General features: G+C 47.0%; 1 protein-coding gene across 1 annotated transcript; it reads right to left on the bottom strand.

Moving 5' to 3' along the window:
• Positions 1-876: 876 nt before the first annotated feature.
• On the bottom strand, positions 877-6,100 carry LOC142786647 (metabotropic glutamate receptor 5-like). The gene is made up of 3 exons (XM_075884279.1): positions 5,982-6,100; positions 4,064-4,256; positions 877-1,111 (listed from the first exon to the last, which is right to left on the bottom strand). Exons 1-3 carry the CDS (start codon positions 6,098-6,100, stop codon positions 890-892), a joined length of 534 nt encoding a protein of 177 aa, XP_075740394.1. The 3' UTR covers positions 877-889.
• Positions 6,101-16,907: the final 10,807 nt, after the last annotated feature.

Genomic DNA, 16,907 nt, shown 5'->3' with positions numbered 1-16,907 from the left:
CCTTATAAGAGACGCTGATCTTGAGGAGATGCGGCAATGTGCAACAGCAACATCTGGTAACAAAGTAACTGAAAAATAAGCAAGAACAGAAGTACAAGCGATGCTGAAAGAGCGACATTAGCATAAGTTCTTGTCGCCACCTGTGTGCTGCCGCAGTGAGCAACGGTTGCAGGTACGCTGATGAACGCATCGCGAAGTAGCGGGAAAAGCTGTCGTAAACATCCGTGAGTCTCTTTTTATATAACTGACGTGCCTCCGCTGCACGCTCGATGCACTCTACCGCAGCGCCTCCAGAACACTATTCACCGATTTTCTTGCGAAAAACATAAAAAAAAAACGTTTTGTTTACTCTCTGCAGACGCAAGACTATCGTCTTTCAACGACATTTGCAGTGTAACCTGCAGATATGGGGCCAATGTTTTCGCTAGATAAGTTATAGCGATGAAAAAGCCGAGGTGAGTAAGTGAAACCACCTTATTAGGTCCACAATAGGCAGGAGTTGACTCGAGGTCACCTGGCTAGGCCCACTCGGGAACGGTCAGGTTAAACCTGCCTGCCCTCACGCCGGCTTTCTGGACGGCCAGGATTTGAGAGATCAGGCCCTGGGCCCTATTGAGCTTGTTTATTTCTTCGGTGGGAAGGGGGACCGAGAAAGGCGCTGGACATGCTCGAAGTACCCACCACACAGAGGACAATCCGGGCTTGGGAACCATTTGGGGTATATTGGTGGTATAAAACTAAAACTCTCCGCAGCAAGCCCATTAAAGCAGGAACGGGAGAACGTTCACGATTTCAGACCCACCTGTATGGTGACGGCCGATGAGCCAGGTCCTATGACGCCCACTAGGTTTTTGACGCGCCTCGCCGGGCCCTTGGGACAGACGGCGGGCTATTCGGTGACGTTCGCTCCGCCGCCGCCGCTAGTCTCCTGGGCGCTGATTGCGTCCCGGATGAACTCGATGCTCTGTTCCAGAGCCGTGGGCGAATACCAGCACGAGTCGCGGATCTCGATGCCCAGCGTCACGTTGGGAAGCAGGGTGTCGCTGCAGTTGATGTCGTCGATGGTGTGCAGAGAGGCTTCCACGCGCTGGATGCCGTAGTGCTCGCGGACCTGCGCCCACGACGAGTAGGGTGAGTCTATAGGTCGGTAATGTAGCCTACAAATGTAACCTCACAATTAAATTACATATAGCTTAAGGTAACCTAAGGCCACTTCTATATCACATTAGTGTTTTGTCGTTGAACGCAGACTTTGCTTTGGATTCACTAGCACATCACCATCGCATCGCGAGCTTACTTTTATATCGTAAATTCTATAACAGTTCCCTTCGCCAAACACCTGACAATCTACCTCCTATGGGCATTTAACTGCACACATGCCATTCTTTTACCGTTTCTCGTCGAATTGCACGAACTGTTACTTGCTCATCATCATTTTCCCCCGCACAGCCAAAGACTGAAACGGCCTTCCCCACCACATCCCTTCCATGACCACCTCACCCGCCTTCACGAATGATAGGACAAGATTCATTCGTGGATAAATTTTGTAATTTTTGTTTAGATAACCATTCCTTAGTAACACGCCTTTGGGATCTTTATTGTGAATAACTGAAATGAAATAAAAGAAGGTAAATTAAAATGTTACATAAGGTAATTTAAAGAAATGTAAATAGGCTCTATACCTGCAGTGAGGGACAACATGAAACTGCGAAAGGAGGAGGAGAAAGACGGAGTTTAGCCAGTTCTCAGACCAGCTGGCAACCCTGTGCTGGGAAAGGGGTGAGGGGAATGAACGATCATAGACGAAAGAAGTTACATGAAGACATGAAGAAAAGAAAAAAACAGAATTGACGTACGTACAACGATAAAGGAAAGTAGTTTTGATAAAGTTATGTTTGACCAAGAAAAACACGTCTTTAACATTCCCCTTCGTTCACACATACACCTTGTAAGAGACAGGACGTCTGCATGAAATAGATACGATAGTGACACAGGCAGGATTGAAGTGTAATAATACAAGTATACCATACCAAGAATGACCCGAGTGTGGAATCAAGCACCACGTCGGGCGAAATAAACACGCAGAAGGATTTTATTGCATACAAATACAAGCAGTTCAGGTGAGCAGAAATGCGTCGGGTTACAAAAATTACTTCAACGGCACGTACAGACAAGAGAGCACGGGTACGATGTAACTTGTGGCACAGCAACATGGTACTTGCGTTTACGTACTCAATATCAAGCGCTTTATCAAGCGATATGAATCGCGATATCAAGCGATATCAAGTAATATCAAGCGCGTACTCGATATCAAGCACCTAAAAAGATAGTGTGTTTTACTTGGGAGGTGCATCTCTGCATTGTTGATTTGAGGATCGAAGCGGGATATTTGTGCCAAGTTTTGCAGGACGTCCACACGTCAGCATTAGGCGAAGACAATATTTCAGCCGAATGCAGCAAAGATTTATTTGTAAGTATGTCTAGCATTTTAAAAACAGAAGAAAACATCGGTCGGATTTCAGGGCGAGTTCATGAGTTGCATGGCTGAATTTCGCACTCAAGTGCTAGGCTGCTCTCCCCGTTAAGGAGACCCTGAATAGTGTTCGAAGCAGCCATGGGTCGACTTAAGGTTTTGTAACGAGGTGATTTTATTCCTCACCGCAGGCGTTCATGTTTTATTATACATAGCAGCCCAGCGTCACTAGTGGTCTCCACTCTTGCCAGAACAGACGCGGAGTGGAGAGAGCACTCTATCGCAGAGCCATCTAGAAGGCTAAGCGCCTTTATTATACAAAGCAACGCAGTGCCGCTAACAGTCTCCATTCATACCAGAGCACGCGCTGGAGTGGAGCGAAGGATAAAGCGATGGATGTATCCGGCTGTGCCCTTAAGATCGGGCGATGGCTCACGCCACCTCGCCATAAAGCGAGTGCTCTACCGCATAGCCATCTAGTGGGCGCTCCGAGTACTAGCGTCACTACGACGACGGACAAGGGACAAGCCCCAAACATAGGCTGCTTCACTTCGCGTTTGCAACATGCCGCATCTTATCATAGTTTCCCCACTGCCTTTTTCATTTACGCTGCCTGTGCGATTACTGCGTCCGGAGCTAATCGCGGAGGCCACGGTCTAGTGATCTTTTTTTTAACATCGTAGTCACGCATGTCATCATATTCACAGTATAAAAAAAAGCTCCTAGCATAACACCGCCAGGCATACCTTATAGTATAGCTAGACATGCGAAAGGGAATGGAGGATGAGGAGTGTTGTGAGGGTGAGAAAAATAAAATGGAGGAGATAACAGTGTTAAGGATAGCATAGCGACGTATAGTATAACATAAAAACGCGTCATATACCTGAAATGGATTATGATGAGTGGGCGAAGCAATGGGATAATCTGGTGTTGCTGTAAATCACCCATGCCACAATTACGAATGTAAATGCGTGCCAAGTGGAGTACTGCTATATACAATGTTTATTAGTCAAAAGTAGTATGTTGTGTTGAATTGCGAATTTCGTTTGACGTATTACAGCTTTGTGGAATTGGATTTAGCCATCACTCCAATAAAATAATTCTCCCTCTCTCATCTACTGCATAATCCCATTCTTGTCCGCGATCGTCTTCGTCATTACTGTCATCGTCATGGCGTATAGTGAGTACCTTGCATGTGGTGTGCCGGGATGGCTGAAAGAAAATGTGTGGTCTAGAACGCGCTTGTTCTTCATCTTCATGAGCATCACGTTATCACCAGCAGCGGCTACGGCGCAACGCCAACGACGACTCCAACGGACAACCCTCAACCATAAAAAGAGAAATCAAGGGGAGGATTTGGAAAAGATTGAGGGGATTGGTCAACATAGCATAGTACACTCTTGCCCAGTAGTGTATCAAGGTGAGAGAAAGGTTAGTAAAGTTATTGAAGAGGGAAAGGAGGAGAAGAAGGCCATCAGCTCCACTGCTTCATCGTTCTTCGCACTACCAGCGCGTAGCTACCCCAACTGTTTCAATCAGAAGCACAGCCATACGGAGCATCCGCAGTAAGAGATGAACCGGCAGGCGTACCTCTCCACAGGTGCGCGTCTGCGCGTTCTTGGCGTCCGGTGACTGGTGCACGGGAAAGAGGGCGCCGATGATGAAGTCTCCCGGGATGCTGCCGGTCTGCCGCTGGGCGCTGGGCGGCACGGCGGCGAATGCCCCGTGCCGCTCGGCCGCCATCTCCAGGAGCAGAAGCAGCACGCAGACCCGCAGCAACCTCCTGCGAAATTTATATGTGCTTAGAAAAAGTTTATTCTATCATGGGAAGCAACAAACCTAAGGAACGAGCGTCTGTATAACAAGCACAATTACAAACAAATGACAAAGCAAAACATACATTACACATTTAAACAAATGTGTCCAAGTCCGTAAGGTGTCCATAGCCCATGGTACTAATAACTACATACACTACACATATACACTAATCACAATATGGACAATGCACATGATGATATATGCACAGAATTTACAAGACTTGGTGAAGATGTTAGAAAATCTGTACAACAAGTATCAATATTTATAAAATTTACTTAACTTACAGCGTTAGAAGGAAGTGCATATATACAAGAGCTCACACCCATATGGGACATACACAAACACATAGAAATAGTAAACACATACTGATTACATGCACTAATCAGATATTGACAGGTGACCTGGCTATAGGAACCAGGCCAGGTGGAAGACTAATCGAATGCGTCTGACAACTACGGAAAGAAAGCGGCACGATCATTATCGCAGAAATTCTTCCTCCCAAGGAAGAACAATTCCTCCGACAGAAACGATAAGAGTTCAGAGTAGAGGTGTTCCAGAATCAGAAAGAAACAAACTGAAGCATTCTGCCAGCTATTGGTGCCAGCAATGTGGCGGCATATAGTGCATAGCAATTTGTGCTTTAAGGCACTATTCCTTAAACACGTGGATTAAGACATAGTGTTCTAAAGACATTCGGTTACAGAAACGCGTCTTTAACCGCACGTAAGACAGGTAATTGAGGACACCAACACACTACGTCATTATATCTAGCTCCCTTATACACACGCACACTTTAATACACAATAATGAACGAGTGAGCTAAAAGTAACGAAGGCTGTATTTCTTGTGCTACAAATGGGTAGTTGTCACTTTTTTTCTTACTTAACCCATCCGCCATCTTCGGCGATCCCACAAAACTCATTAGCAGAGGAGCATACTGTAAAGTTATGAAAGAGGAAGTTGAATTCACGCAGAAGTCACCATTTGTAAGGAGTTTATTTGTACGTTTTATACGAAAAAAGTCGTGTCGATCCCTGCGAAACAGTGTCTGTCGGTTATGGCACGATAAGTCTACGTGCTTTCAGCACAAAAAGTAGTCGCTAATCTAAAGTTCTAACGTGATTACAAAACATAGTTTCACTTTTATCAGATATTCTCGTGCTGTGGACATTCAAGGTGGCAATGTACAGTAGAAGCTCTAACAGCTCTATAATTTTGGTCAGTCACATAACGACCTTTTCTGTACGTAGTACGGACAGGTGAGGCCTATATACAGGCTACCCCAAGGTGTAAGTGAGGTTTCTCAGCCCACGAAGCATTGAAACTGATCACACGATTTTCTTGTGTGCGCTATTCTTCGGCAATGGTCTCTAAAGCGATGTTTGAAATAGGAAACATCGTTGAAAGAAAAAACATTTGCAGGCATATTGGTTCCAGTTTATAACACGTAGCTTAAAGACTTTCATCTTTTTCCTGGCAGTGCTAAACAGCCAATCATTGGAGGAAAGAGGAATTCCAAAGCATGCGACGTGTATATTAGACGGAATAAAGACGCGAAAGCTCATTCGAGATCAAACGACGCTTTTTTCGCGCCACGATATTAGAAGTATCTCATTACGATACCTATTCAATCACTTCGTCTTGAAAAAAAAACTAAAAAACAAAGAGAGCAGTGCATCATCAATTGTACCTCATGCACCATGAAGCATTGTGGCCTCGTGATCCTGTCAGCTTCACGTCGTCGTATGCGGTTGCCGTCGCAACCTCCAGTCGTGCGCAGAAGGGCCGCGCATCCGACGTGCCCGACATGTCAGGCAAAAAAAACAAAGCAGCCAGTGCTTTGTGGACCTCATTATCGAGCTCGAAAGCGTCAAAGCTGCCCACGCTCGTGACCTTGAGTGAGCTGGCGCTGCTGGTATCACGAAGGTCCCTGCATTCGGCATGCGTGACTAATGGATCCCGCGACGCATCAGCCTACTTTAGTTGCATTTCTGGCTGCCATCAGCTCGCTAACCATTAAAGAAGAAGCTTTTTCACGAGCATGTGGCGCTTGTTCAACAGCGCCCACAATGCTAGTTAGAATGGCTAAAGGAAGTGTAGTTGTAGAGCGCAAGGCTAACATTTCCACGATTCTTACGCTGGAATCACCATCAGGACGTAAGTTTGTACGCGCTATGCGACAGCACAGATTGCAACGTCCCGAGAGGACGACAACCAGCCACACAGGATCGATCGAGGCTTGTCTGACGGTTAGACGTCCTAGTTTAAACGATAACAGCCGCGCTGTGAGTTATTCTGGCAAGGAACGGGCCCCGAATAAACGGAGGCATCGTTCTCTCCGGTAGAATGGGTTCAGAATAATCTTGGAACAATTTCGATTGGATCGAAACGTAAGCGCTCGCGCCAGAGAATCAAAGCGGCCTGCCTTGGGTCTGGGTTCCTCCAATCATGCGCTGCTGGTTTTCGAAAAACCGCAACACGCATCCGCTATCGAACGACTACCTGCAACGGTGGTCTGGCTAAAGCACTCGGCTGCTGACCCACAGATCGCGAATGGAATTCCCGGCGCGGCGGCCGCATTTTCGAAGAAGGCAAAAAATGTTCAAGGCCCACATGCTTTGATTATGTGCACGTTTAAAAACCGTAGGTAGTTGCGATTTCCGGAGCCCTCAACTACAGCGTCTTTAATAATCATATTGTTTTCCGATGTTAAACCCCAAAAATTATTATTATTACCACCGAACGACTCCTTCATTTTTGACATCACATAACGTCCACTCAAATAATTAGCACTGTCAAATTGTGAGACATCGCTCGCTTCAATTTCAAGGCTCGAAAAATCAGTGCCTGCCAATATTCCAATATCCCTATAATTATTACTGTCACTTGTTGCTTCTACTAGGCCGCGGTGGAGCAGTGGTTATGGGTCTCCGATGGTGACTCGAATGTCGCGGCTTCTATCCAGGCCGCGGCGGTCGCACATGGATGGGGGCTAAACGGCAGAGGCCTGCGTACTCGCCATGTCAGTGCACGCTAAAGAACATCAGACGGTCGAAATATCCGGAACCCTCCGTGATGGCGTCCCTCAAATTATATCGTGGTTTTTACACGTAAAACCTTAGATGTTATTATTGCTGCTTAGGGTACATCTATTGCTGTTGTTGCTTACAGGACATCTATTGACGGTCTTTCTATAGGCTATTTAGGTTAACTCCGTATTTCTTTACGCGTTGAAAACATTTCTGAATTCTCTCAGCTTGCCTATTCGCTGTCTACGCCCTCTCTTGGCGTTTCGTTTTGTTTTACCAAAGAACAAGCAGAAAGAAGCCCCTAGCCGACGCTAACATGAAATACAAGTGCAACGCCTAAATTTACTTCTTTTTGGCCTCAGCACTAAAGCAGGCATCCTGGTCGACAAGTGCAAACAGAGATATGTGTCGGAATGTTCGAATACAAGCAAAACCAGCACATCCCATTGGTCCGGTCCTGTTCTACGCAGTTGGTGTTGCTCTTACGCTGTCTGTCATTATTTTTCGTGGATTTAGGGGCGGCCTTTCGAACCTAAGCGAGGCACCGATACATCCACACGAGGCGCAAACGGGACGAGTACTCCTATTGGCCCTGTCCCATGCTGCCCTGTGCGGTATTCCTACATGTCCTTGTTAACTTTTCTTGCGTGTGCGTTCGCATCAATTGTCGCGTTGACAGGCCGCGGTGAACTCGCAACAGACAGAACTCGCAACAAACATGCACCGGCGGCGCGCCTAGGCATGTAACTTCCGGGATACGATGATCCTAATCTCACACACAAAAGGGCGTTGAAGGCCGCGCCGATGCGTGTTTCCTGCAGAAACCGGGCTTATGCCATCGACTCTCTCCCGGTTTCCCGGTTTGCGGCGATAAGATTACAAAGACGCAATGTTACAATAGTTCATAACCCTGGTTGCCAACATGGCCACGGGCCAAGAATCTGTGACTTCGAACAACTGTTATTAGAACTAAGTCGCCTTATGAGAATCGACCATCAGCCTCTTCGAGATTTTGCGAGACCTAACGGTGTTTCGCGAGACCTGACCATCTATTGTGAAATCGGCGTCGGCGTCCACGCGAGTCATGCAAAATAAAAATCATCGCGCAAATCATGAACTCTCAGTGCGATGTCATCACGATTTCAAAAATCCCCAAAATTTGCGGCATCATGATTACGTCTCTGTGACAACTCGTGCTGACATCACGAAATGAAATCTTCACTTGGTTAATGATGGGCGTATTACGGAGCCAGTAAGAAACCAGACGAGGTGCAAAGAGCTTTAGCAAAGGGAAGGGAAGAGGAACAAAAGGAAAAGAAGATGATTATGATGGTGTTGCTGCTGCTGATGATGACGATGAAAAAGCCTTTAGCCTTTGAGTCGCTTTGACTGTTCGCAGCGCCACGTCCTTTGCACGGTGACGTTTATGCGCGCGAGTCTGTATTGTTGGCTAGCGAAATTGCGTGATGTCGTTCATGCGGCGCCAGACTTTAAATGCGCGAGTTTACAGCTCATTAGCCAAAGCGAAATAATGTGACCTGCCGGCTCAGCCGAAGACACACACAAGCTAGTACTTCTCTGCGGACGATGACTACTGCGTGGCACAGAGTAGACGTCTGGCCAATGAAGACAACTTGTCGAAGTCGCTCAATCGATTTCCTCAACAGTCCTAGTGTCTACATTCACAAGCCACTATATATAATCAGCGTGCGTCTTTTGGAGTGTAACTATCGCTTAGTGCGTGAGTATCAGCCCCAGTGAGCAAGCACGCGATTACGTGCACAAACGTAGGCGTGTTTGCGTATGTACGTACCCAGCCGGCGTGGTGCGCCGGAGTGTAGCCAATGCTCGGCGGCTAGTGCAGGTGCACATGTGTTCGGCGGCGGCGGCAGTTTCCGGCGGCCTGGGTCAGGGCGCCCCACGTAGTCGCCGGCGTCGGCGCTCGCGCGCCGGGCCGCCGCTCGAGCCGGCCATCCCTCCGCCGCCCGAGGGCATCGGGATGGATCCACGAACACCGCTTCCTGCACGGCAGCAAGCAAAGAAAAATGAAGATATGTTACTTTCAAGCCATGAAAGAACGCAAGCAAGACTGAAGTGTGAGCTAAATAGAGCTGCTAGAATGGACGGACAATAAACGCAGCTGGCGTCAACGCTTCAACGAGAGGAGGAGGAGGAGGAGAAAAACTTTATTTATCCCAAGAGGGAAAGGTGCGGTGCTGGAGTGTCAGAGGAGCCTACCCAGCGTAGGTCTCCGCTACCATCTTGGCCCAATCCAAGATCTGGTCCTGGACCTCGGGCGCCGAGCTGCACATAGCAGCCTCCCACTGTTTCTTACTATTAATGTGTAGAGAATTGGGTGGTGGGTTTCCAGTACACCCCCACATGATATGGTCAAGGTTAGCTCTTTGTTGACAAAAAATGCACAAAGGGGAGGGATATATCGCAGGGTGTATGAGATGGCGATTCAACGAGAGACTCTGTTTTCGTTAGAGGAAGCGATTTTCACCTGAAAACGTCGGCTCCATTTGTGTTAGTTATTCGGTTATAGACATAGAAGAAAACGCATATGAATAAGCACAGCACACTCAGTAACAGACAAATCTTGGCAACACAGTGCTTCTCTACGACGAGGCTGATATTCTCTTAAACAGATATGTGCCACATATGTTGGGGAAATGCCTATACACACAACTTTGAATAAACAGAAACGAGGCGACAGTTGGCCCAACCAAGGGCTGCGAAGTCACGGCGGCGAGCAGGAGACTTCTATTTCGTACATTGGAAGAATACTAGAGAACAGGAAAGGCAGCGCCTGCAGCGAGAGGGCACCGAGGCGACTGAAGCCCTACGCCAAAGAAGTTGACGTGCTTATGTGGTGTCTGTGGCTGTCTGTGGCTTAAATCGAACTTCTCTGCGATGAAAACTGATGTACCTAAAAACCCGCTATCTTCTAGCTAATGCCTAATGCCTAGCAACTATATATAGAAGAAACCTATTGAAAACCTGCGTGTCATATAGATATATGACACTTCTATTTTGACCTGGCAACGTTCTTGTACACAGACAAGCCCTAATATCTATACGGAGTTGCTCTCTTGTTTATCAGTTTTGAGGAGCATAAAAATGCATAAAACGTAATGTTAGGTTCACTTGCGCGAACTCTCTTCGAATCAAGAGAGCTGCTGTTCACATGAGTAGCCTAAAAATAGATTCCCAATACATACTTAAATTCGACTCTGTGCTCGAAGACAATCAGAATCATTTCGGTTTTGCCCTACCTGAAAGCTTGACGAACCAGTACATGAAGACTCGCTCGTACATTCTCTCAAGAAAAGGTCGCAGCATTGACCAAACCCTGAATTATTTAGTCGCCCTTACACAGTGACAATAAAACAACGACGGATTACCTTCAATCAATATAAAAGCACTCCTTTAAAACATTCAGGAACAACACGACAACTTAAAGTACTAATCAAGATAGACAGCAGTTACAGGAGCCTGTAGCAACACGGCAAAACAATAAAAAATGTGAGCAGGTCACGAAAGAAGTAATGTGACACCTTAAAAAAGTTAATTAGATGACCACTTAAAGGAACATCAGCGTGTTCAATCAGCACCGAAAATATTTCTAGCTACTATTGTTTTCACTTCCGTGCAAGCCTCGAGCTCTAGCGCACGCACACTATAGGCGCTTTTACAACACTTCCGGCACGGCATGGCTTGAGCGCCATGCACGTCGTATCGAGGGTTACCACTGACTTTTCAGTAAAGTTTGCCAAATGAAGAGTGAAAGTCACCAAAAATCAACATTCTTCAAATTTTGCCAAAAAAGTCGCCAGTCAACATAGGTGTGGCAAGCCTACTAAAAAAATTGATACTTATGTATTGCCTTCTGTAGCACAATACTATCCATAACCCCTAAACTACATCGACGTTTTTCAATGCTAGACGAATCACCCAATTCACCATGCGAGTACTCACTGGTCGTGGAGTCCCATCACCCGCTTCACCATGCGAGCACTGAGAGAGAGGGCATGCATGCACCAGCAGCGCCCCTGAAGTGTATAGCGCGTCATAACAAAAGGTTGTGATCGCTTGAGTTGATTTGAATACAGGTCGAAACAGTCGATACAACAACAGAGAGACGGCGTGCGTAACCTTCCTGCAAATGTTAGGGCATCTCATTGCAGTGGAATTTTGAGTCCAATAATCGAACAACTTAACTACAAAATAATAGAAATAAATTTGATTGGACTGCGTAACCATAGCAATGACCGCACCGCGCTCTCTGTACAGTCATGCTTACGTTACACAATCACCTCAATGCAGTTTCTGAAGGCTGCCTAAAGAAAGCGACTTCTTGGCCGGCCCGAAAAGCACGTTAACACATTTAAACTCTACATACCGGATCATGGAGGACTACCGCATACAGGAAAGAACTCGACGAGCTATTGCGATCAGATAACGCGGGGCCTAACCGTCACCTAGCCTCTTGAGAAGCAAAACTGTGAAAAAGCTTAAAACTCCTAAAGCAGCTAAAAAACTTATAAGAACGCTTCGCTACACGCGAAGCACTCTGTTGGCGTGAATTTCGCTGGGAGGTTGCTGGCGGACGCACCAGTGCCCCAGTGACTCAACGATATCGGTAAATTGAGAAACAGGACAGACTTACCGAATTGCGTGGAAAGTGCACCTTCTATTGCACGGTATAGCACAATGAAAATTTTGAAAAGCTATTTTTGCGGATTCATTTCGAAGACACTGAGTATAGAATGCATAACACTGACTTAATCTAAGCTGAAATTCACCAAAAAAAACGTCATGTCGCAATTCACAGGTTTACATCGCCGCGGGCCCCTCTCATTCGCCAATTTCGCGAAAAATAGCTGCTCGTAGCAACCCTGGTCATATCGAATAAACAGACATGATGCCAGTTCCCGTATTGCGCAGAGCAATGGGAGCTTCTGTTGAGTACCGTTTCGTTAAAAAACCCCAACAAGGCAATGCAGTCGGAACATAGCTCTTCTGCTATGTTATGTTCTGTTGTAACTGTCTCGCTGTGGAAAGTTTGATGTTCATTATAACTCGGCCATTCGCATAGACCATAGTTAGCTTCTATGCAAATCACTCAAAGTCGCAATGAGTACAAGCAGTTTTCTTCCAGGCGTTCATTCGAAAAGTTCTTGCTGTGGCGTCAGTACCAGACTCACAGATGCCTGCAGAACCAAACCAGCTACACAAGTTTTATAGTGATTGCAGTTATAGGGACACGCTCCACTGAACTTTGCCGCCGGAGTCAGTGCCGACGTCGGAATCACTCACTGTATATTTATACATATTTATATATATATGAAAGCGCAAGAAAAAACTTATCCAGAAAAAGACTCCAGCACGCGAAATCGACTGTGGGACCTCTGAAATGAGTGCGAAGCGTTAGCCACTGAGCCACGAAGGAGCACCTCCTTTAAAGTTCAAACGTCAAACTATATATATCTACCAATTATCGATAGTGACGGGCATCTTGGGGGGTAATATTTTGTTTTCAGCATTAGCAGCGAGATGGCGCAATGAGCGCGCGTGCCCACATCGTCCCGACGCGGCGGCGCGCGCTCTTATCTCTGACGCGTACTTTGCCCCACGGAGAAAGGCCAGGGTGGACGCTCACGGGTGCACTTATTTCGTGGTGAGGACAATCGTACGTCTTGGCTGGCCATCGGCTTTCACCGGAACAATTCTGTTGTGATTACCGGGCGCGCAGAGGTCGCTGCAATCGTTGCGCAGTGCGAAAAGGGTGCGCTTTTCGGATACAGCAAAGTAACGACTAAGACGCTTATTCACGTTCATCTGTACTTTTGAGTACGTTTCGTGCGTCATTTGTGCATGAGAAACGCGGGGCACCTTTCAATATACTTGCCATACTGCGAATGGCCTTCCAAATTGTTGCTGTCGCGTTCAGTGCTTCGCCTTTGCGGCAAAGCTGCGACTTTTTCATTAATTCCTTCCTTCCTTTCTTCCTTCGCCTCTTCATTTTTTTTTCTTTTCCAAAAGTGTTCAGCGCAAAGCTTATCGAACAGCTCACTTCGGCGACACAAAGAGAGCTTGCTGTAAATATTTTGTCCTCTTTTTCTTATGAGCCGCATTAGAAGTTACAGAAAGTTGGTCGATGGATAACAAAACAGAAAGAGTACAAGTGAAGGAACGAATAACTGCTGTTTCATACAGGCTTTCAGTATACACCCGCCGGAGTTAGGCAAGCACCGCGCGCATTTGTCGGCGAATCAAAAGGCCAGACTGGCGAGCCCTTGTCCTTCGATCTTTTTGTTTGCTTTAAAACAGAGCCAACAATGGGAGCAGAACTTTTCAAAAGAAAACAAACACCAAACCTGGCTCTTACATAGCTTTTGTGTCGTCGTTGACCCTCAAAAAATGATGCATTGTTCACTTCACCGCGAAGAACTGCATTTCAGCGCCGTTCGAATAACATCAGCTTGCCATTCAAAACGGTTTCAATTGAAACTTAACTGCTCTTTTTTTTTCTTTAATGTTTCTTCGACGTTGTCCATTTGCGAAATCCTTCCATTTTTTCTTTCACATTTTATTGATCTTGATCATAGAAACAGCATCTGTAGAGACGTGAGGCCGTGTAGGCAACAATGCGTCTAACAGGCCAGCATACACAGAAAGATGCGCTATCATAATGTACACAGAAAAGCGCAAGCTTATACGCAGCCCCCTTCCCACCCCCTGCTGTACTTTGATTTATACGTAAAATCCAAGCCACGCGAACAAACAAACGCGTTCAGAAAGTACGAGCTCGCAGACACAACCCAGCTTCATGGAGCCGGCCCAATTTGTGTGGCTGGTTTCGTCTTGTGTAACGGCCTTTTTTATCGGCTTTCGCCGCCGGAAAAGCCGGAAGGGGGACCCCGGGACGTCGATTCATTGCGCCAAGCAGCCGCAAACGGCAAACGCGGTGACGTTTTTTCTCGGGCCAATTGTTTTGCTTGTCGATGATGTAAGCGGGCCGTATAAACCTTTATCGCGATGGCAATCGACTAAAAGCATACGGACGCGGCTACCCCCCCTTTCACCCCTCCTGTTCTTTCTTCTTTATCAATTACAAGCATACATACGCGAAGACATATACCCCCGCTTCCACATTCCTCCCCCCCCCCCCCTAACTGAACAAGCATGTCATATGCTACTGTTCTCGCACGTGCGACAGGGGCTTGTGCAACGTTACGTCGTCCCCGATACACAACTTCAGTTAGACTCGAGAGCTTCCTTCGCTAGCCGATAACCGTTATGACAACGCGAACTCGTATCCATCGCGCCGGGGTAAAAAAAACTAATAGAATGAACAGATTGCAATGTACACCACGGATATTTTGTAACACGAAGGAAGCTTCCTCCCATCCGCTGAATTATGTTAATTCGAACGCGTCACTCGCGGGAACGTCCGGGAATGCAAACGCTAAGAAAATACCGAGAATAAATCACCGGCGATTACAGTGCTGTCTATAGCGAATTCTAGGTGTTAAGATGTTTTGATTTTGCGAAAATTTTACGCGAAAGTTTCTGCTTAGGTGGCCCGCACCTCTCCATTCTAGCGTGGGTGGCATTGAGCCTCTGCTGGGACAGCTCAATTGACAGGATTGGCACACGACGCTTTTCCGCCAGCTGCGTCTCGCATCGTTCAGAAAGAACTGGCTAAAACTTGTGTAGGTGCACAGTTTAAATTGAGAAGAGAACGCAGTGAGTAGCGTGACTGCCGCGAACAGTGTTGTGCAGCCCATTTCACATCAACCACCGCGGGAGGAGCGTAGCGCAACTGCTGCGCAAACCCGGGAGACGGCGGGAGGCAGTGCGTGGGCGCGTTCCACATCAGCCGAGCTATGACGGTGCGCACTATACTGTGGCATCGTGCGTGGCTCTCGCACTCCCTGCTGGCCCGCGTCCGAGCAGCGATGACCTCCAGTCGACTTCTGGAATAAGGAGACCACCCAAGTGCACTTGTAGTGCAACTCTCTGTGCTTTCTTAATAAATGTTTACCACCACCACCACCACCGCACAACCGGTAGTCTTGCCACTTTCGTTTTCTCCCTCATCGCGCTCTTCAGGCTGTCGCCTTCTTTCATCCGTCGCTGTGCGCCGCGTTCAGTCTGCCAGTTAGCCGACGTCCCTCACCGTGCGAAAAGGGGCCTATCACCGGCGTTTTAAATGAACGGATAGATATGTCATGCTGGGGCTACACCAATTGTGTTTCAAGTTTTGGCTGCCCGCAGTCTCACACTCTAACATTCGGTGAAAATTGACAGAGAAAGTGCCAGTGCTCGAGTGCCACGCACACACCTTTGCGCAGTAAGGTCGTCGCGAAACAAGTGAAACTCTTGACAGGCCCGTTACGACTAGCGAAGCCAGCCGCAGTGCACTTTCCATCTCCGCATGCGCACGAGTTTCGACACAATACGGCCAGCACGCGTGATGGAGGAAGAAAGCCGGTTATGTCGACGCCGACACCGATCACTACGGCAACGCTGGAACGAGCACCTGTTTTCGGATCAAGTGGCTACTTGCACTACTTATAAATGCATGTTTTTCAATAAAGCTTCGCTGATAGTTTACCCTCCATTAGTGTGGTTTTTTCTGCGTCACTGTTTTTCGCGCTATATTCTACTACGAGACAAAATTGGCTGCACGTTTGCGATTTTGTAGAGGTACGCCTGTTGGGCGGCGGCCTGCATTGTTAAAATATATGCGCGACCGAATTCAATGTGAGCACTTTGAGAAGCGAAACTCACACGACAACTCACGTGAGGCAGCGAGCCGTGAAGCCATTAATAATTAAAACCCGGTCATGCGCTTTAATCGCTCCCTCGAGAGGTTCCCCCGGAATAACTAACACATTAGGAAAAGCAGTCTTAATTCGCAATCTACACGAACACACGAGTGGTAGTGAGGTGCTACTTTATTGGAGAGATTCCCTTCTATAATACGCCATCAAGAAGAGTTTTCTTAGTACGCAGTGCTAGCAGAAGAACATGTGGTTTCAGTGCCGAAATTCGAGCCGCGAAAACAACCGCCTATAAATAAATAAGCTCTTGCGACCTATAGCACCCTGTAAACGCTAGAAGCCTACAAATTGTTTTTCAAATTCCGAAGCACACACGTTACTTGAATGGGCGTTATAGCGTGGTGTTATGAGCCAATTTAAATTCGTCTACAAGTGTGTCATCAAGGAGCATACATGTAGTACATAGACGATGTAGCTAACTTCCAAAAAGTCGTTTCAGTGCAGAATATGCAAGCGTGAAAACGGTAGCCTCTGCACGAATACTCGATTTCATCCTACCCTGCGTAACACTCCAGATACGAACATGACGAATTTATTTTGACGCCATCGCTCAGACGAATGGGGCGTCGTGCTTGTGGGCACTAAAAGTCTGTTCTCTTCAATTCTACGGAGTGAATACTCACGGGCGACGATTTCGTATTTTCCATGCACGATCTCTACACTTTAAAGTGAAAGGTGCACTCGCCAAATATGATGTTCAAAGCGCGAAGTTTTGGACAAAGCGTTTTGTAA

Source organism: Rhipicephalus microplus, unplaced genomic scaffold (assembly GCF_043290135.1).
Source record: "Rhipicephalus microplus isolate Deutch F79 unplaced genomic scaffold, USDA_Rmic scaffold_27, whole genome shotgun sequence".
NCBI classification, from domain to species: domain Eukaryota; kingdom Metazoa; phylum Arthropoda; class Arachnida; order Ixodida; family Ixodidae; genus Rhipicephalus; species Rhipicephalus microplus.
This window is presented reverse-complemented; position numbering and strand designations above follow the sequence as displayed.